The sequence below is a fragment of the Lutra lutra genome, chromosome 7 (assembly GCF_902655055.1).
Source record: "Lutra lutra chromosome 7, mLutLut1.2, whole genome shotgun sequence".
NCBI lineage: Eukaryota > Metazoa > Chordata > Mammalia > Carnivora > Mustelidae > Lutra > Lutra lutra.
In genome coordinates this window covers 117,020,548-117,042,206 of record NC_062284.1, presented here as the reverse complement: position 1 = coordinate 117,042,206, position 21,659 = coordinate 117,020,548, and the positions used below count along the sequence as shown (strand labels likewise).

Below are 21,659 nucleotides of genomic sequence, written 5' to 3'. Positions count from 1 at the left end.
GTCCATTGCCACGTAACATACTGGAAGTGTGCGTGAGAGACACCTGTCTGGTCTGTACCCAGACCAAGGAATATCAGCAGTACCTCATACATCCCCTTCCAGAACCTTCCCCTCCGAGGAAAACCGCTCTCCTGACTTCTCATGCACAGATGGCTATATTATAAACACTCAGGTGTTTTCAAATAAATGAACTCATTTTAGTGACTTTATAATTGCACACGTGTGTGTATATACAGTGATTATTGAATACAGTGGTTCCCAAGGTATGGTGTGAGGGCCCCTGGGAGGGGGTCCCTGAGACCCTTTCAGGGAGCGCCAAGGGTCAAAACTACTTCTGATAGGAATATGAAGATATTGTTTGCCATTTCACTGTGCCTACATTTAACATGGCAGAGTCAAAGCAGTGGTGGGAAAAGTGCTGGTGCCTCAGCGTAAATCCAGCAGTGGCACCAGCCGCCAGCCACTGCCCCAGCTGTAGCATTGTACATCAGCACACAAAGTTCCAAAAGGGTCCATTTCACTTAAGAATGTTCTTGATGAAGCAGTAAAAGTTATTAATTTTATTAAATCCTTTTAGTAAAAGGTTTTTAAAAATAATCTGGATGGCAGGATGGGCAGTACGCACATAGCACCTGTGTTGTTTACTAACACACGATGTTTGCCTCGAGGAAAGCCACATGTGTAATTAAGTTAACTGGCCACTTTTTTCTTGGAACACCATTTTTATTTGAAATAATGACATGGTTATTCAGACCTGGGTATTCGGCAGATACTCCCCCAAAGATGAGTTAAGTTGAGCTTGTCACTCTAAAGAAAACAACTGATAGCATTGATTGCCTAAGTCTGATAAAATCTAAGCTTCGAAGTTGAAAATTAGAATCTTAGAAAGGGATATGCCCATCACTGTGAGATTGACAACTGAAACTTAGGCGGTTTTGCTGATTGAGTCTGGTGGTGATATTTGCAAATGTGATTTTTAAAATATTGTCAACATTTGTAAGATCTGTGTAACTTGGTGCACTAGTATTTTGCAAATAACCAATGCCTGTAGGTACAAAATAGTGCTCAGCTAAAAGAGCCATTCAAAGTGCAAGATAAATCAGTATATTTTAATATAACAGCATAAAAAGTTGTTGGTTTCAGATTCCACGTTACAACTAATCTTTAAGAAACCACCAGTTTTTGAGTTTTGATGTAATACCTAGGAATATTCATGGAAAGGCTATTTAAATATTTTCCCCTTTTCCAATTATACATCTGTGTGAGGCTGCATTTTCTTCATATGCTTTAACCAAAACAACATATTGCAAGAGATTGAATTCAGCAGATGTGAGGATCCAGCTGTCTTCTATTGAGCTAGATGTTAATGAGACTTGCAAAAATGTAAAATAATGCCGTGCTCTCCAATATTTTTTTTGCTTTAGAAAATATAGTTACCTTTTGCAAAGATATGATAATGTTAATATGCAATGATTTTATTTTTTAGTGAACAGATGAGTACTTTAAAACTCATTCTTGATTTCTGATATGGTGGACATTAATAAATGTAATCTACAAAAAAACCCACAAAAACTCTGGGGTTCTCAGTAATTTTTAAGAGTCTAAGGCAATCCTGAGATCAAAATGTTGGAGAGATCTACTGATTTAATCATCCCATGTTGGTGGATTTTAAAGTTGAGTCTGGTTTTTTACTGTTACAAACATAGCGGCAATTTTACTTTTTTCCTTACACTTGGGATTGTTTCTGAGGATAAATTCCTAGAAGTAGAAATGCAGTGTTAAATTACAGGCACATTTTTATGGCAAATCGCCTTCTACCATATTTGTGCTAATTTTTCCATAGATATATAGTAATTAGCTTTGCCAATCTAAAAGATTTTGCAATGGTATTACAGAGTACCTGGGTGGTTCACTAGGTTAAGTGTCTCTGCCTTCAGTTCAGGTCATGATCCCAGGGTTCTGGGATTGAGCCCCATGTCAGGTTCCCTTCTCAGTAGGGAGTCTGCTTCTCCCTTTCTGCCTCCTCATGTCCACCCCCCCAATAAATAAATAAATAAAATCTTAATGGTATTACGTTTCAAAAAAATTGCGTTTTTCAAAAACCGGCAAAATGAGACATCTTTTCATAGCTACTGGTTTACTTGTTTTTCTTATTTTGTAAGTTGCTTATATATGGATTTGTCCTTTTTTGACATGTTGATCATCTTTTTCTTAACTGATTGGGAAGAGCTCTTAGGAAAAAAAGAGCCTCTGATAGTCAAGTAGTGCTGCAGATAATTTTCTCCATTCCCTATAATTTTATGAGATTTTTAAATGTCAAAGAGATGTATTTTTTTTTTTCATGTTGGCCATATTTATTCATCTTTTCCTTTGTGGCTTTTGGGTTTTATGTCTTGCGTAGGCCTCACCTACTCTAAATTATAAAAATACTTATCCGTATTTTCTTTTCCTGATTGGTGATTTTTAACCAGTTTAAATTAAACCCAGCCTAGAAATGTGGCAGCTCAATTTTGGTCTTAATCTAAGGAGGATCTGTAATTGCATGTAATGGGAACTTGAATAATTTCAAATTTAAGATGGTAAATTCACAGATGTGTTACATCTCACACCCCAACACATAACCCCTGATAACGATGCTTCCTTCTGTCTGCTGTTTTTCTCCAGTTGAGGAAACGTGTGAAGCTTGAAGGGAAAGAACTAGAAGAATACTTAGAAAAAGAGAAACTAAAGAAAGAAGCGGCGAAAAAACTAGAGCAGTCAAAAGAGTGAGTTATTTTCAGACAGATTAGAAGCTTATATGTAAATTACATATAATTTAAGAACTTATTTCTAAGATACAAAAGTTTATTTGAAAATATTTAAATTTTCTTTGAGAAACAAAACAGATGAACATAGGGGAAGGGAAGGAAAAATAAGATAAAGAGAGGGAGACAAACCTAAGAGACTCTTGATTATAGGGAACAAACTGAAGGTCACTGAAGGGGAGATGGGAGGGGTAATGGGGTAACTGGGTGGTGGGCATTAAGGAGGGCAAGTAACATGACGAGCCTCGGGTGTTGTATGCAACTGATGAATCACTAAACTGTATAAACTAAACTAATAATACACTGTATGTTAACTAACTTGAATTTAAATTAAAAAGAATATGTATTTAAATTTTCTGTTGACTTCATTATTTTTGTGAACATTTTTAAATGGTGCTAGAATGCCAAGTTCTTCTGGTGCCAATTTTTTTTTTGTTTTGTTTTTAAAAAATCAATTTTAGGGGCGTCTGGGTGGCTCAGTGGGTTAAAGCCTCTGCCTTTGGCTCAGGTCATGGTCTCAGGGTCCTGGGATCGAGCCCGGCATTGGGCTCTCTGCCCTGCAGGGAGCCTGCTTCCTCCTCTCTCTCTGCCTGCCCCTCTGACTACTTGTGATCTCTGTCAAATAAATAAATAAAATCTTTTAAAAAAAAATCAATTTTATTTTTTAAAGAAATTTTTTAAAATGACTTCTATTGCACATATATTTCTAATTTCTTATTCTCATTCCTCCCTTGTGTGGACATACTGCCACATGGTATCATCCTCTCTCCTCTGAAGGAATGCCTTTGATATTTGTTTCATGGACTGCGTATCTGCAGGCAATATCCTCCCATCAGATTTTTCTGGGTTTTTTTGTTTGTTTGTTTTTAGTCTGGCAAAATTATATTTTTTTTGAATGATATTTTTACTGGGAATACGGATTAGCAGTTTACAGACTTCACTCCTTTGTTTCTGGCAGGCAGTTTCAGAGAATGCTGTCACTGTTTTCTTTGTTCCTCTGTAGTATGTGTGTGTGCATGCATTTTCCTTCACTGATTATGATGTACCTTAGTGTGTTGTGTTATTAAAAATTTTTTTGAGTATCATTGAGACTTTCAGTGCTAGTATTAATGTGTATTTATTAACTGACAGTTAATGCTATTTTACAAAATTACCAATCCAATAAAATTATCATTGAATTCAAAAATAATTTTTTAAATATTAATTCAAAATCTTGTGGGGACTTGATGACCTTTATCTATTCTACAATCTTCTTAGGGCAGACATAGATTCCAGTGATGAGAGTGATGTTGAGGAAGACATTGATCAGCCATCGGCTCACAAGACTAAACATGACCTGATGATGAAAGGTGAAGGTAGTCGTAAAGGAAGTTTCTTCAAACAGGCTAAAAAGTCTTACCCTATGTTTCCTGCCCCGGAAGAAAGAATTAAATGGGATGAATATGGAGAAATTATCAAGTATGTAAACAAAGCAACTATTTCTTTCTTCCAGATTAGACTGTGTAGTTTGTGTGTAACTCAGTGTATCATTAGAACTCAATAAATTTGGACTTTCTGGTCATATCATGTACTTTGATAGTTTCTGAGTACCCCACTTTGAAAGATACAGAGGACTTGTATAGTGTGAAAGTATAGTATAAAATAGAAAGGTTGCAGGGCATCTGGGTGGCTCAGTGGGTTAAGCCTCTGCCTTCAGCTCAGCTCATGGTCTCAGGGTCCTGGGATCGAGCCCCACATCGGGCTCTCTGCTCAGCGGGGAGCCTGCTTCCCTTTCTCTCTGCCTGCTGCTCTGCCTACTTGTGATCTCTCTGTCAAATGAATAAATAAAATCTTTTAAAAAATAGAGAGGTTGGGGAACATCTAAAGAATTAATTTTAAAGGCAGAGTAGCAGTTTTATTACCTAGGTATGTGAAAAGTTTAAAAAGATGAGCAAGAACTTTCTTTCCCCATTTTAGAGAGGGAAAGTGGGGCACTACTTGGTCCTCTAAAATAGTGCAGAGGGAAAATAATCTAAATAGCATTAGTGAGTTTATTTACCATTCCACTCAATTAGTGTCCACAGTCTGTTTAGCACATGGACAAGTGTTCTTTTGCTTCAATTTCCTTATCTGAAAAGTGGGGGTAAGATTTAAGTGAGGTTATATTTTTAAGGCCCTTAGCACAGAATCTGACCTGTGACTCATGACTCCTAGTAAATGCCCTTTAAGTGGTTGCTTCTGCTATTATGTGGATTACAGAGGGAGAAGTTGGACTCCAGGATGTGAGAAGCTACCATAACAATCTAGGTGTTGGGTAACAGAGGCCTGCATTCCCAGAGAGGGGAGTGAGTGGATTTGGGGGTGGGGCGTAGATAATTATGGGAGGTGAGCAAGAACATTTTTAAGTTTGTTTTTTAATTTTTTTTTTTTAAAGACATTTACTTTAGAGAAAGAGGGGAGAGAAGAGAGTGTGGGAGTGGTGAGGGGCAGAGGGAGAGAGGATCTCAAGCCGACTTGGCGCTGAGCATGGGAGCCCAACACTGGGCTTGATCTCATGACCCCGAGATTATGACCTGACCCAAAACCAACAGTCATTTGTTCAACCAACTGAGCCACCCAGGTGACCCTGTTTTTTTACTTTTAACATACAACTCTCTCTCAGAAGTAAAAATGGAGAGATAGATGCATTCATGTTTCATTGAAATGAAAGTAAAGGCTTTCGAGGGAGCTCATGATTTTGTATCTCAGTCTTCGTGGTAATGTGCCAACGGGGAGTCCTACGCTTTCTTTGGGCACAGGTGGGATAAGTGGGGCTCTTACAGAAATCAGAAGCTGGGATTTATAATAACTGGGAATTGGCAAGAGAAACCGTAGAGATGGAGAGAAAGAATGACTGAAAGGTGCAGGGCCACGTTATAATAGTCCTTAAGGTAGCCACGGAGATTTTCTAATGGTGTAGGCTTCTTTACTAGCCCCCATGGTGTGTTTTAAAGAGCATTCCTCAGGGGTCAGGAGGAACAGAATATATGCAGTCATTTGGTAATTGATACTATAAAGTTGCATTAGCTTTGCATAAGTTGTATACTTAAATCTGAGATACGTGAGATGTCTAAAACTTGCGCCATCTACTAGTTACGTATATTATATAATATTAGCTTGCTCGTTACTGCTTCTAATTAGAGACTTATCATTTAGACCAGAGGATTTCTTAGTGCCAGAACTTCAAGCGACTGAAGAAGAGAAAAGCAAATTAGAATCTGGCTTGACAAACGGAGATGAACCCATGGATCAGGATTTATCTGATGTTCCTACCAAGTGTATTTCTACGACAGAGTCTATCGAAATAAAGTAAGTGCTTTTTGTTGCATTTCTGAAACTAGATTATAAGATAAAATTTTAAGAACTTAAATTACATAACTTACGTTGTTTCAAAAGTGAAATTTCTGAATATCCTCTAGTAAGTTTGTACTTTTAAAATTTAATTTCTTTTTCCATGCACAGACCTGTGAAGTATGGTGGCATTTTGTTTTCATTAATGGTATTTGAATTCCAGTGTGATTGAATGGGTGGTGAGGTGGGGTTTAAAAATTAAATTATATATTTATACAAAGAAACATTCTGGCCTTTTTTTTTTTTAAAGATTTTATTTATTTATTTGACAGAGATCACAACAAGTAGGCAGAGAGGCAGGCAGAGAGGGTGGGGGGAGAAGCAGGCTCCCCGCTGAGCAGGGAGCCCGATGCAGGGCTCGATCCCAGGACCCTGGGATCATGACCTGAGCCAAGGGCAGAGGCTTAACCCACTGAGCTGCCTAGGTGCCCCACATTCTGGCCTTTTTATTAAGTCTGGTAGCATGTGAACTTACGCAGGTCACAAGTTTAATTTTTCTAAGTGTTCATAAACATACTCCTTGACTTAAACATCTCTAGGGCCCCAATGTCTTAAAATTGTTACTATAACCTGAAGTAGTAAATAAACCTTTTTTTGTTTGTTACAGCTTGTAACAGTAGTAAATCAACATTCTGGAATTTTTTTTAAGTCATTAGAGAGCACAGTGGTTTATTTGTCTAGTGCTATTCTTTAGTATGTATTTGGGTATAACTTATATCTAAATAATGCATATTAACAGTATCAGAAAATTCTCTCCTGAATGGCTGTATCAGTTTATATTTTTGCTAGTGGAGCAGAAGGCTTTTTTCATCCCTGTTTCCCTAACAACATTTGGCATTATCTAACTCTAAAGCTTTCTAGCCTGGTAGGTATAGAGTAACGTATCACTACTGTTTAAATTTGTCTTACTGTGGTTATTAGTTTATCTTCTTCAAATGCTTCTTACCTTTTTTGTCTTTTGTGAATTCCAAGTGCGTGGCTTTCGTGCATTTTTCTCTAGAGGTTGCTGCCTTTTTGTTACTTGCAGGGGTTCATTGTATATTTTGGATATTAGCCCTGGTTAGTTTCAGACAATGCAAATATCCTCTCCCATTGTGTTACTTATTTATAAGAGTTGTCCATGGTCTACTTTGTTTAAAAATACCTTTAATTTTGATGTAATGAAATAATATTTTCTATTACGGTTTTGTGATTACATAAAGAAGTCCCTCCTTGTCCATGGTCACAAACATAATTTGTACATTTTATTTTATTAAATTTAAATCTTTACATTTCTCTTTTATGGTTTCAACTCAACCTGCTGTTGTATGTGACATTAGATCAGGATCCAGGTTTATTTTTCTTTATATAGTGAGTTATTTTTTTTCTAAGAGCTACTGAATAATCCCATTCAAATACATATCAACAGTATGACACATGTATTCCTAAAATCCTCATTTTATATATCCTATACATTTCTTTCCTGATAAAAGCCATTAATAACCTGGTTTTGGAGTTAACTTATAGAAAAATAAGCTTGAATTATCCTGTCTAATTACAGAGCCAGGGTTACTTATATAGACTATGAAGGACGCTCCGATGGAGATTCCATTAAAAAGATTATTAATCAGATGAAACCACGACAGCTGATCATTGTCCACGGACCACCAGAGGCTAGTCAGGATCTCGCAGAGTGCTGTCGTGCATTCGGTGGGAAAGATATTAAAGTGTACATGCCAAAGCTACACGAAACAGTTGATGCCACTAGTGAAACTCACATCTACCAGGTAAGTGCACTGGCATTTGAGCCACACAGAAACGAAGACTTTTTGTTGCAGATGAGGACAGGTATATTAGGAATTCAGTGGTGAGTGAGACAGACATGGTCCCCTTGTCTTAGTAGATCTTATGGTCTGGGGGCTTATAATAAGGAAAGATCATTTATCACATTGTTATTACCTCTGATGGAGGAAGTACAGGATGTTGTGAGACTCCAACCCAGATTTGGAAGTTTAAAAGAGATTTCCCAGAGGCAGTGATAACTAAGCTGAATCCTAACAGATGTTTAGATCAGTCATCAGGGTGGTATAGAGAGGGGGAAAGGGTATTCCAGGCAGAGGGAACAGCATTTGCAGAAGTGTGAAGGTGAGGGGAATGGGGAGTATTCAAGAATTCAGATGTTTTATAAAAATTCACTGATGTCAAGGGTCTATTCCTAATTGAAAAAAAAAAAAATGGAGGCAGGTATAAAAAAATAGGAGTAGCACAGAGGAGAGGTTAGATTTTTATCTGGTGGGGGGCGGGGGGATGGTGTCAGTTAAAGCAAGAGCGATGTCTGGATTGGGTTGGAGAAAATGGGTTGGAATTCACCAGGCAGCAAAGTTATTCTGGGCAGAAAAGAGGAAGCAGCGTTCCAAGAATAAGGATGTGTGAATTCATGGTAATGAAGGAAACAGTAAGTAATTCAGTACTCCTGAAGAGTGGCAACCACTAGAGGATGAGGCTTATCAGTGGTTCTCAATGTTGGCTGCACGTGAGAACCATCTGGGGAACTTGGGGGGAGGGGTGGGGGGACTCAGTGCTCTGGATTTAGTCTCACCATTTGTGTTGGAGTCACTGAAGGTAGAACCTGGCATTAACATGTATTTTAAGAAATTGCCGTGTGATCCCAGGGTGCAACCAAGGGTTAAGAACCTTTTGGGAAGTAGACAGGGGTCCTAATGATTTCACAGGTCACTAGGTCATTACCAGTCACAGTGAAGATCAGACGAGTGAAAGATTTTCGAATCTTAATAAGCATTACCAGAATTAGGAAATAATAATAACTGGCTATATTTTATTGCTAATTTATACTCAGGGTTTCATCTCTCCCTCCCTTTTGCATCGTGTCTAGGTGAGATTGAAAGATTCACTTGTCAGCTCCCTTCAGTTTTGCAAGGCAAAAGATGCCGAATTAGCTTGGATAGATGGTGTCTTGGATATGAGAGTTTCCAAAGTGGACACAGGAGTTATTTTAGAAGAAGGAGAACTGAAGGATGATGGAGAGGACTCAGAAATGCAAGTGGACGCTCCTTCGGATTCCAGCGTTATAGCACAACAGAAAGCCATGAAGAGTCTGTTCGGAGATGATGAGAAAGAGACAGGCGAAGAGAGCGAGATCATTCCGACCTTGGAACCCTTACCCCCCCACGAGGTAAACAAGCACATGCTGCTTCTGTCTCTTCCTTAATTTGCCATCCTTTGGATTTTTCTTTTATGTTTTTAACTCTAAAATATGTGTTTGGGGGCACCTGGGTGGCTCAGTGGGTTAAGGCCTCTGCCTTCGGCCTGGGTCATAATCCTAGGGTCCTGGGATCGAGCCCCGAATTGGGCTCTCTGCTCGGAAGGGAGCCTGCTTCCCCCTCTCTCTCTGCCTGCCTCTCTGCTTACTTGTGATCTTTGTCTGTCAAATAAATAAATAAAAATCTTAAAAAAAGAATAAAAATAAAAATATGTGTTTGGTGTAGGCTGATTTTGGAGTTTTAGAAAGTGATTACTTAAGATGTGGTTGTGTGTGTGTATATCCTGGATGACAAGGGAATGATAATTTAAAGGAAATTTTAACAAATATTATAAGATACATTATTGTTTCATGATTTATTTTTTCAGTATTTAAATTTTGATTGTGAGGATTATATCACATACCTGCTTCCAGTCAGAAGATTTATAGTTTTCTAAGACTGAAACTCTTGTCCTCCATTTTTGTATGTTGTCAATTCAGCTGAAATCATTTTTGGTTTTGATATAGTTAGAAATCTTTTATTAAATGCAGATAAATTTTTAATTTAGTATTTACATGTTCTCAGGAGATAACACTAGTTAGCAAAGATTTCTGGTAATTAACTTACAACAGCAGTGTTAAAACTGTGTCAACAGTCCTGTGTGCATGTCAGGGGACTCCAGGCTTTCTGTGCAGTAAGGAGTAGAGGGACAGTCTCTGTCACTGGATTCCCTTCTAGTGATGATCTTGAGATTGGGGGAGGAATAAGAATCTTTTTTTCTGTGTGCTAAAGCTAGTGCTCTTCAAGGCAATTTCCAAGTAGCACCAATAGGTTGAGCTGCTTGTTCTTCTGATTCTAAAACCTTTTGGCATTCACTCTCAGGGAGAAGGGAAGGTGAAAGTGGGATCAGGGGAGAACTCCCCTCAGAACTAAGTGAAGGAGTTGGATCTAGAAAACCAAGTTTTTGGTTCAGTTTTGCCTACTGGCACTCTCCTTGACCCCCTCAGGCAAGTGGGTGAGTGGAGAGCATCACATCAGCAAATGTCTCTCTGTTTCTGTGAGGCATGACTAATAAAAATTGATTGGGAAACATTCAGAAAATCTGAAGGGCTTTGTAATGTTAAATAAGGAGGTAAAATTCAGAATAACAACTTGGAGTGTGATTTACAGCTTTCATACAATCTGTCAGAGGTCTTCAGAGAATGACAGAAAGTATCTTAGAGATCCTGTGTTAGTTACTTCACTTTATTCAGTACAGCTGTGTGTCTGCTGTTTTATCTGAAGTGATTCTTTCCCCTTTAACCTTTTCTAAGGTTCCTGGACATCAGTCAGTTTTTATGAACGAACCAAGACTGTCAGACTTCAAGCAAGTTCTTTTACGGGAGGGGATTCAAGCTGAATTTGTAGGAGGTGTACTTGTTTGCAACAACCAAGTAGCAGTCCGTAGAGTAAGTGTGTTTTTAATAAGGGATGAGTTGAACAAGTACTTCGTTCTGATGCGTTGCCATTTTGAATTCTGTAATTCTTGACTGGTAATTTCACAAACTGGAGACCATAATTTATATTCATAATGATGACCTTGAAGGCTTATAAAAGGGACTGTCAAAGAAATGATGTATAATTTTATTGTAAATTTTTATTATTTGAATTCTGACATTTACATGTCTACGTTAGATTCATGACTCGAATGTTCTATCCGTGTTCTATGCAGAGCAACCCATTCCAGACCAATCACCAAATAACCCAGTTAATGTATCTTGTTTATTATGTCTGCATATTGATGATTAGGAAATGTGCTAAAGAGTTGTTTTTTGTTTTTTTTTTTTTTTACTTTTACTTTCTAGACGGAAACTGGACGCATTGGATTAGAAGGCTGCCTTTGTCAAGATTTTTATAGGATAAGAGACCTTTTATATGAACAGTATGCCATTGTGTAAAGGACATGATGTCAAGAAGTATCTGTTTGACCTTTCTAAGAAAAAGCATTCTTATTCTAAGCTTTTCCTTTTTTGTTTTGTAACATACAAAAAGAATTGCCAGCAAAATTTAACATGCATTAGTTTTTTTTAAAAAAGTGTAAATACAGTCCATTTTGCTAATGTTTAAGTGAGCATTCTACCTTTTGGCTTTCAGAGTGATAGAGATCCTAACAAGTGTGCAGGCCAGAGAATTGAGGGTGATTGGTTTCCTCTACAGACCCCCTATTCTAGAAGGGCTTTTTACTTGAATAAAACAATGCAACTTAGCAAACCAGCTCATGGCCTTAGAGAAACATGTTTGCATGTTTTGAGTTCTTGCAAACAGTTTCTTACATTTTCTGGAATGAAAAGTGAGAATTATTTAGAAAAGATGTGCTATATAAAAAGAAAAAACAAAACAAAACAAAACTGGTGAAATGGTTTTTTGAGGCCTCTGTGTTTAAAAAACAAAAAACAGTTTGTGCTCTAACTGTTCTTTGGAATTCTGATAGGCCGTTGTCTTCACATGGGGCATATCTCCTTACCCTACCTGTATTTCCCAGCTATTCAGTCTACTGGAAGGTGGTGCACATTTGATTCAGAAATCAATTTTTATTTCTCCCATTTTTTGTTCTATCAAGATGTTGTTCAGTTAGAACTACAACACCATCCTTTGAATACACATAATGCAAAAGAACTCCTTGCCATGTTACAGTCTTAAGGATTCTCTATGCATTTTAGCTATCAGCTAGGTTACTTATCGGAGACCCCTCAGTGCTGTTTTTAAGGAAACAGATGTTGAACATCATTTTATAAGGTAATAGTATAATTTAATCAAAAGATATAATTGTTTCATCTCTTAGGCTTGCTCCCTCCTAAGGTTGCTGAAGCAGTGGATTGATTTTATACACCTAAATACAAAAAGAATACTGAAGTTGGTTAAGGTCATCCTTTCTGTGTTCCTGTCTTTCTTGGGGCTGGCAGCCCTGGTACAGTATAAGCCACTTGTGTTTAAGAGTAAAAACTGAACATATGCAATTTTCATTGAACCTAAAAATGAAAATCATGTTACCCTCTTGTAATCTGCTGATGCTTTTTCATGTGTAGCTTGATTGTGGCCGTCCTTGATCTTTATTTCTTAAGTATTTAAGCCCTCTTCCACATACTTCGCATCTTTAGAAGGATCATTCCTGTTTAACTTATATGGATCTATGTATAGTATAGTACTACCCAATGATATCAGGCTGGGATTAATATTTTATTTCAAAGCTGATGGAGAGTTCATTGTGGATTATAGTGCTAACACAAAGTTACAGTCCTCTGATACCAAAAATCAGAATGCAAAACAACATTACAGAAGGTGACGATAAAGAGTATTTTTTTTTTTTTTTTTGGAGAGCTTTGAAAAAATTTCACATAAATTCTTGTTACTGAAGAGAGTAAGCCTGGAATCCTATTTATATTCCAGGGGAAAGAAAGTCTGCATTTGTTACATGGCTTGAAGCATCTAGTTATACATATTATATTGCAATACTAATACTGAAAAATTGTTTCTCGCTTAGCCTTCTTATTGTCCTATGAAGAAGGAATTAAATTTCAAAGTACTGCTTGAAGACGGCTGTGTGAATGTCATTGCAAGAGCAAAACTTTGACCTGTTTCTGGATGACAGAATTGCTAAAATTTCAAAAGGAAGACATTTGTTTAGCTTTAGTCTCTTAAGAAAAATATAAATTCAAAAAATAAATCATGAACTCAGAGGAACTTTCAGATTTTGTTTAGAGGCAAATTAAATACAAGTGGACGATCAACTGATACGTATAAATAATTTGGTTAAAAAGAAATTTTATTGTAGTATTTGTTATAATGGATTATAAATGTCAAGTATCATTGCAAATGTTTCTATTTTCATGAACCAGTAGGTGGTCTGAAATAGAAGTGAGGAAATCAATTTTCTAAGGAGGGCCTTTTATAAAAAAAATTGAAATTCACATACCATAAAGTTCACTATTTTAAAGTATATAATTCATTGGGTTTAGTATATGTAGAGTTGTGCAACCCTTACCACTCTAATTCCAGCACATTTTCATCCTCCCCAAAAGGAGCTCTATACCCATTAGCAATCACTTCCCATTTTCCCTTCATCTCAGCCCCAGGCAACCGTCAGTTTATTTTCTGTCTTTATGGATTTGCCTATTCTGAGTATTTCATAAAAATGGAATCCTACAACATGTGGCCTTTTGTGTCTGACTTCTTTTGCTTTGTATAGTATTTCCAAAATTGATATTACAGCCTATATCAGCATCCTTTATGCGGTTGAACAATACTCCATTGTGTGGATACACCACATCTTGTTTATCCATTCTTCAGTTTATGGACATTTGGGTTGTTTCCACCTTTTGGCTCTTAGAAACAATGCTGCCATGAACATTCCTATCAAGTTTTTTGTGTGGATGTATGTTTTTAGCTTTGGGAGGTTTATACCTAAAAGTAGAATTGCTGGGTAATAAATATGGTAACTCTTGAGAAACTGTCAGTTTTCCAAACTTTATTTCTAAACTGCTTCCCAAAGTGCCTATACTATTTTACATTCCCACCAGCGGGTTGCGAGGATTCCAGTTTCTCCGCATCCTTGGTGACACTTGTTACTCCCTGTTTTTTATTTTAATCATCCTAGTGTGTGTGTAGAGGTTTTCATTTGAATTTCCTTAATGACTAATGATAATGAGCATCTATTCTGTGCTTATTGGCCATTTGCATGTCTTTGGAGAAAGGTCTGTTCAGATTCTCCTGCCTATTTTTTAGTTATCTTTTTTGTTGTTGAATTAGTAGTTTTTAAATAAAGTTTGGATACTTAAATCCTTATCAGATATGTGATTTGCAAACATTTTCCCCATTCTTTGTTTTTCACTGTCTTGATTGTGTCCTTTGTAGCATAAAAGTTTTTAATTTTGATGAATTATGCTTTATGCTTTTCTCTTTTGGTTCCATGTGCTGTTGGTGTCATATCTTAGAAACCATTGCTTCATCCAGAGTCACAAAGACTTATACCTGTTTTTTTCCTATGAGTTTTATAGTTTTCAAATTCTTGAAGTCTTCAAATTCTTTAGAGTTAATTTTTGTATATGGTTTGAGGTAGGGGTTCAATTTCATTCTTTCGCATGTGGCTATCCAGTTGTTCCAGCATGGTTTGTTAAAAAGACCATTTCCTCATCAGATTATCACCTTTGTTGAAAATCCATTGCTCATAAATGTTTGAGTTTGTTCTTGGACTCTCAGTTCTATCTCATTGATTTATGTAATACATCCTTTTGCCAGTACCACATTGTCTGGATTCCTGTTTATTAAGTTTTGCGATTGGCAAGTGTGAGTCCTCCAACTTTGTTCTCTTTCAAGATTGTTTTGATTTTTCTCGTTCTCTTTGAATGTCAGTGTGAATTTTAGAATCAGCTTATCAGGGTCTGCAGAAAACCCATAGGGGAGAAAAAAAGTAGTTGAAATTTACAGCTTAAAATCATCTGGTGTTGCAGCTGAGGAAGACTGGGATTCATCTAGTTCAGCTCACTTATTTTACTTTTGGATGAATCGGCCTCAGGAAGGGAAGGGATTTGCTTAGGAGCCTCATAGCCGGTCAGAGTGGAAACAGGACCCAGCTTTATAGAATCCCTTCATTGATCTAGAATCCTTACAGAACGCACTGAATACTAAAATAAGTGTGTTGAACTAGGTAAGTTCCACAGTCCCTACTGTAACATGAGGTATAAGGCTGTAAATTTCAACTACTCGTCTTCTGCACTGGCTGTGTTTTCGTTTCTTAGTTTATGTTCACTTTGGGTAAGTACTAGTGATTAGTACTTCAGCGATTGAGAGGTTGACTGTTCCGGTGCTACTTGTTCCTTGTCATCTCCTTCCCCTCTTATTCATCCATTCAACAGCTACAGAATGAACATGAAAGTGAAGATGTAGTGGGAACTAGAGAAGGAACATTCAGATCTGCCTACTTGAGCAGAGATCAATGAGGGGTAATTTTCTTCTCCTTTTGCCTATCTCTTTTAACTACCTTAGTTGCATTTATGAGAAAATACCAAAAATTCCCAAAATAAATAAACCGAAGATTTTGCTGGAAGTTGAGGGTATCTTTGTTCTCTCCTTTTTCTCCCCCCTCCACCCCCGCAGCGTGCACACACAGCTCTCTTTCTTGGGGGGAGGGTGCTTTTCATTTATGACTCAGGCCTATTTCATTTTAGTTCTTGAAGTCAAAATATGATTTCAAGGAGCAAAATAGAAGTTTGGGGAGTTTTAAATTTCTCTTCACTGTAGTTGAAGTATATATGCTTTCTTTTGTGAAATTGTTCATGGATTCCATGGGTCCTGCTCAAATTTTTGATACTGAGTGATAATCTCAAGTGGAGAATGTATAAAGGATTCATAAAGTCTTACTACATCATTTTCTGAGTTTTTCTTGATTGTAATGTTAATATTCAACTGATCATATTTCCTTTTTGTTTTTGTTTTTAAGGCACTGCTAAATTGTACATTCACAACTAGTGAAATCCTTCAAACAAATCTGTTTTTATTTTATTTTATTTTTTATTTTATAAAAAGCTGTTTTTATTCCAAGGGTGCTGCTGCAGTCCTCGTTTTTAATATTTTGGGAGTTCTCATTTCTCTTTAGATTCATTTACCAAGCTTATGAGGAATGTAAATTATTTTAGAAACAGCTTGCAGTCTTGACCCAACATGATATTATCACTTGACTCTAAATGATGGGGGTGGGGGGGAAATTTAAAAAAAAAAAAAACCTCTTCTATAGACATTTGCTACCATTGGAGATTTTTTTATATTAAACATTTAATTCCAAACTATAATTAAAAGCAGAATATACCAGAAATCATAAAGATAATCTAATTTCCAACACAAGTCATGGTTTAGGTTAAATTTCATATTTAAATAATAAAGGATATAAGTCTCTAATGAGACTGTGTAAATCCTTTATCAGTTATGAGAAAAAATTACTTGAATGTACAGGGCTCAAATTCTCAAGGTTTTTCAGTATCATATATGTGATTTTTTTTTTCAAGGAGATAAACTACTGCAAGAAGAAAGAAGCATGTTTAATGAAGATTCAGAATATTGTACATTTTTAACTATTAAGTAGGATTTTATTATCTACATTAGTGTCCATTCAGAAAAGCTTCTTCCACATTTATTTCAGCTACTCTTTTGAATAGTTTACCTGAGATAATGAAAGCATCAAGCAGAGATTTCTCCAGTAGAATAAAAACCAGTATAATAAATTTCTTATAGCTGAAAGATCACTTTGTATATATTTCATTCTTTAACTTACTTTGAAATAATTTTAAACTGATAGAAAATTTACAGTAATTTAAAAAGTTATATATCACTTCTGTTAACATTTTGCCCTATTTACCTTATTCTCTCCATATACATACTAATTTTTTAACTATTTGATACTAAGTTGTGGTTATGATGTCCCATTAGCCATAACTAGAGTAATTCCATCAAAATCAGGAAACCAGTACTTATAAAATTCTACCACTTAATCTACAGACCCCCCCCATGCAAATGCTACCATTTACTCTAAAAATGCCCTTAAGATAATCCTTGCATTTTTGCTCCAGGGTCCTGTCCATGGTGCTGCATGTGTCAGTTAGGTTTTCCCTCCTCTTTTCCACAACCTGGAGCACTTCCTCGGTATCTCCTTCTTTAACAGAAGATTTTTTAAAGGCCTTGATATTTTTGAAGAGGGCTGCCTCGTTACTTTGTAGGATGACCCTTACATTGGGGTTGTCTGATGCCTCATGGTTAGAATCTGGTTATGAATGTTTGGCAGGAAAAGCAGAGAAACGATGCTGTGTTCTCTGTGTTCTATCAGGAGGCGTTTGGTGTCTGTTTTTGCTGTTACAAGTGATGTTAATTGCTAATAACTGGTTATGTCTGCAAGGGTTTTCCACTGTGAAGTTAATAAGTATCTTGTACCTATTAATTAATGAGGAATAAGTGTCTTGTGGGGAGCTGCTTTGGGACTATATCAATATCTTTTTGTAAAATATTTATCCTCTGGTTTTAGCATCCATCGATGATTATCTGAATCGGACATTGCCAAATGGTGGCTTTCTAATTATACTCTTGCCATCTACATGTAATTGGCATTCTAGTGTCATACTTTATCTTCTCTCCCACTTATTTATTTATGGCAGTATGGAACATGGATGCTGTTTGATAATCTACAAACTAACGTGATTGATTCTCAGTCTCCAGTTTCCCTAGATCTGGCTAGTAGGAGCACTCTCAAGCTGGCTTCTGTGTTCTTGAACATGGCCTCAGGTTCTTTTTTCCTTTTTTAAAAAATTTTTGTGAAAAAAACAACATTAAATCATCTTAACCATTTCATGTGTACAGTTCAGTAGAGTTAAGTGTATTCATGTTGTGCAACAGAGCACTTGCACTTTTCCGTCTTGCAACACTGTGTCTCCATACCCCTTAAGCACTAACCCCCAGGCGCTCCTCCCAGCCCTTGGTAACCACCTTTCTCCTTTGTTTCTGTGATTTTTGACTGCTTTAGATTGTGAGTGGAACCATAGAGTATCTTTTTTGTGACTAGCTAATTTCACTCAGCATAAATGTCCTCAGGGCTCATCCTGTTTGTGACAGGATTTCCTTCCTTTTTACTTAAAAATTTTCCTTCCTTTTGAAGGCTGCGTTTTTCATTGTATGGATATACCACATTTTCTTTTTTTTTTCTTTTTCTTTTTTAATTTAAAGAGTTTTATTTATTTGACAGAGCGATCACAAGTAGGCAGAGAGGCAGGCAGAGAGAGAGAGAAGAGGAAGCAGCAGGCTCCTTACTGAGCAGAGAGCCCGATGTGGGGCTTGATCCCGGGACCCCAGGATCATGACCTGAGCCGAAGGCAGAGGCTTTAACCCACTGAGCCACCCAGGCGCCCTATACCACATTTTCTTTATCCATTTATCTGTCAATGGACATTTGCGTCACTTCTCCCCCTTTGCTGTTATGGCTCATGCTGTGATGAACGTGGGTGTGCAAATATCTCTTGGAGATGTGGCTTTCAATTCTTTGAGCTATGTATCCAGTGGAGTTGCTGGGTCATATAGTAATTCTATTTTTAAGTTTTTGAGGAACTTCTAGTTTTCCATAATGGCTCATGGTTCTTTGCACCTATTCTCCCTTTTAGGCACCACAAGGTATTTCAGGTTCCATCTTGTATTATTCCTATCCCAACCTGGGATCAGATGTTTCTCCAAAGAGTCCTGTTTTGGTTTAGTGGAGAATGGTATTTACTTTTTTTTTTTTTTAAGAGCAAGAGGGAGGTGAGGGGGTGCAGAGGGAGGCAGAGAGAGAATCTTAAGCAGCCCGATGCAGGGGCTCCATCTCACAACTCTGGGATCATGACCTGAGCCAAAATCAAGAGTCAGTCGCTTAAGTTACTGAGCCACCCAGGTGCCCCAGTGGAGAATGGTATTTAGAAACAAGATCTGGGTGCTGGGTTGTGCTCATTGCCACTGTGCTATCATTGCTGCTAGGTCTTCTGAGCAGAGTAGGGAATATATACATCCATGTTTGCTCCTCATTCACCCATCTCTATATATTAAAAACTATACGTGCACACAGATCTCCAATTCCTCTTCCACAAGTTTTATTCTAGTCCCCCCCCCATTATTTTTACCTCCTTTACCCTATAGTAAAAAATGTGGGTCCCATAATCCTCAGTATATTCACTTATTCACTCCCCCTGTGATTAACCAGTCTGACCACAGGTCTGACTGCTTTCCTCCCAGCCCCTTGCACCTGGCTGCCATGACTCAAGTGTCTTCCCATCCTTTTTCTAATTATTATTTTTATTAACATATAATGTATTACTTGCCTCAGGGGTACAGGTCTGTGAATCGTCAGGTTTACACATTTCATAGCACTCACCTTAGCTCATACCTTTCCCAATGTCCGTAACCCAACCACCCTCTCCCTCCCCCCTCCCCCCAGCAACCCTCAGTTTGTTTTATGAGATTAAGAGTCTCTTATGGTTTGTCTCCCTCCCAATCCCATCTTGTTTCATTTTTCCCTTCCCTACCCCCTAATCCCCCACTCTACCTCTCAAATTCCTCATATCAGGGAGTTCATATGATAATTGTCTTTCTCTGATTGACTTATTTTGCTCAGCATAATACCCTCTAGTTCCGTCCACGTCATTGCAAACGGCAAGATTTCTTTTGATGGCTGCATAGTATTCCATTGTATATATATATACCACATCTTCTTTATCCATTCGTCTGTTGATGGACATCTAGGTTCTTTCAATAGTTTGGCTCTTGTGGACATTGCTGCTATAAACATTCGGGTGCACGTGCCCCTTCGGATCACTACATTTGTATCTTTGGGGTAAATACCCAGTAGTGCAATTGCTGGGTTGTAGGGTAGCTCTATTTTCAACTTTTCGAGGAACCTCCATGCTGTTTTCCAGAGTGACTGCACCAGCCTGCATTCCCACCAACAGTGTAGGAGGGTTCCCCTTTCTCCGCATCCTCTCCAACATCTGTCATTTCCTGACATTAATTTTGGCCATTCTGACTGTTGTGAGGTGGTATCTCATTGTGGTTTTGATTTGTATTTCCCTGATGCTGAGTGATGTTGAACATTTTTTCATGTGTCTGTTGTCCATCTGGATGTCTTCTTTGCAGAAATGTCTGTTCATGTCCTCTGCCCATTTCTTGATTGGATCATTTGTTCTTTGGGTGTTGAGTTTGAAAAGTTCTTTATAGATTTTGGATACTAGCCCTTTATCTGATAGGTCGTTTGCAAATATCTTCTCCTATTCTGTCAGTTGTCTTTTGGTTTTGTTAACTGTTTCCTTTGCTGTGCAAAAGCTTTTGATCTTGGTGAAGTCCCAATAGTTCATTTTTACCCTTGCTTCCCTTGCCTTTGGCGATGTTCCTAGGAAGAAGTTGCTGTGGCTGAGGTGGAAGAGGTTGCTGCCTGTGTTCTCCTCAAGGGTGTTGATGGATTCCTGTCTCACATTGAGGTCTTTCATCCATTTGGAGTCTTTTTTGTGTGTGGTGTAAGGAAATGGTCCAGTTTCATTTTTCTGTATGTGGCTGTCCAATATTCCCACATCATTTGTTGAAGGGACTGTCTTTTTTCCATTGGACATTCTTTCCTGCTTTGTCACAGATTAGTTGGCCATAGAGTTGAGGGTCTATTTCTGGGCTCTCTGTTCTGTTCCATTGATCTATGTGCCTGGTTTTGTGCCAGTATCATACTGTCTTGATGATTACAGCTTTGTAATAGAGCTTGAAGTCTGGAATTATGATGCGACCAACTTTGGCTTTCTTTTTCAACATTCCTCTGGCTACTCGGAGTCTTTTCTGGTTCCATATAAATTTTAGGCTTATTTGTTCCATTTCTCTGAAAAAAATTGATGGTATTTTGATAGGGATTGCATTAAATGTGTGGTTTGCTTTAGGTAGCATAGACATTTTTCACAATATTTGTTCTTCCAACCCATGAGCATGGAACATTTTTCCATTTCTTTGTGTCTTCCTCAATTTCTTTCATGACTACTTTATAGTTTTCTGAGTGCAGATTCTTTGCCTCTTTGGTTAGGTTTATTCCTAGGTATCTTATGGTTTTCAGTGCCATTGTAAATGGGATCAACTCTTTAATTTCTCTTTCTTCTGTCTTGATGATAGTGTATAGAAATGCAACTGATTTCTGTGCATTGATTTTATATCCTGACACTTTACTGAATTCCTTTATGAGTTCTAGCAGTTTTGGAGTGGAATCTTTTGGGTTTTCCACATAAAGTATCATATCATCTGCAAAGAGTGATAGTTTGACTTCTTCTTTGCTGATTTGGATGCCTTTAATTTCTTTTTGTTGTCTGATTGCTGAGACTAGGACTTCTAGTACTATGTTGAATAGCAGTGGTGATAGTGGACATCCCAGCCATCTTCCTTATCTTAGTGGAAGAGCTCTCAGTTTTTCCCCATTGAGAATGATATTCGCTGTGGGTTTTTTATAGATTGCTTTGATGATATTGATGATATGTACCCTCTATCCCTACACTTTGAAGAGTTTTGATCAGGAGGGGATGCTGTACTTTGTCAAATGCTTTTTCAGCACCTATTGAGAGTATCATATGGTTCTTGTTCTTTCTTTTATTAATGTATTGTGTCACACTGATTGATTTGCAGATGTTGAACCAACCTTGCAGCCCAGGAATAAATCCAACTTGGTCGTGGTGAATAGTCCTTT

At 37.5% G+C, this 21,659-nt stretch overlaps 1 protein-coding gene across 2 annotated transcripts in view; it reads left to right on the top strand.

Annotated features, from left to right (window-relative positions):
- Positions 1–13,597, top strand: part of CPSF2 (cleavage and polyadenylation specific factor 2) — a 32,468-nt gene extending 18,871 nt beyond the window's left edge. For both annotated transcript variants that reach the window (XM_047736985.1, XM_047736986.1), the window contains exons 10-16: positions 2,665–2,765; positions 4,062–4,262; positions 5,979–6,131; positions 7,714–7,939; positions 9,046–9,345; positions 10,726–10,860; positions 11,257–13,597. In XM_047736985.1, the coding sequence (XP_047592941.1) occupies positions 2,665–2,765; positions 4,062–4,262; positions 5,979–6,131; positions 7,714–7,939; positions 9,046–9,345; positions 10,726–10,860; positions 11,257–11,349 (1,209 nt within the window). In that variant the 3' untranslated portion in view covers positions 11,350–13,597. The remainder of the gene's footprint in view (positions 1–2,664; positions 2,766–4,061; positions 4,263–5,978; positions 6,132–7,713; positions 7,940–9,045; positions 9,346–10,725; positions 10,861–11,256) is intronic.
- Positions 13,598–21,659: the final 8,062 nt, after the last annotated feature.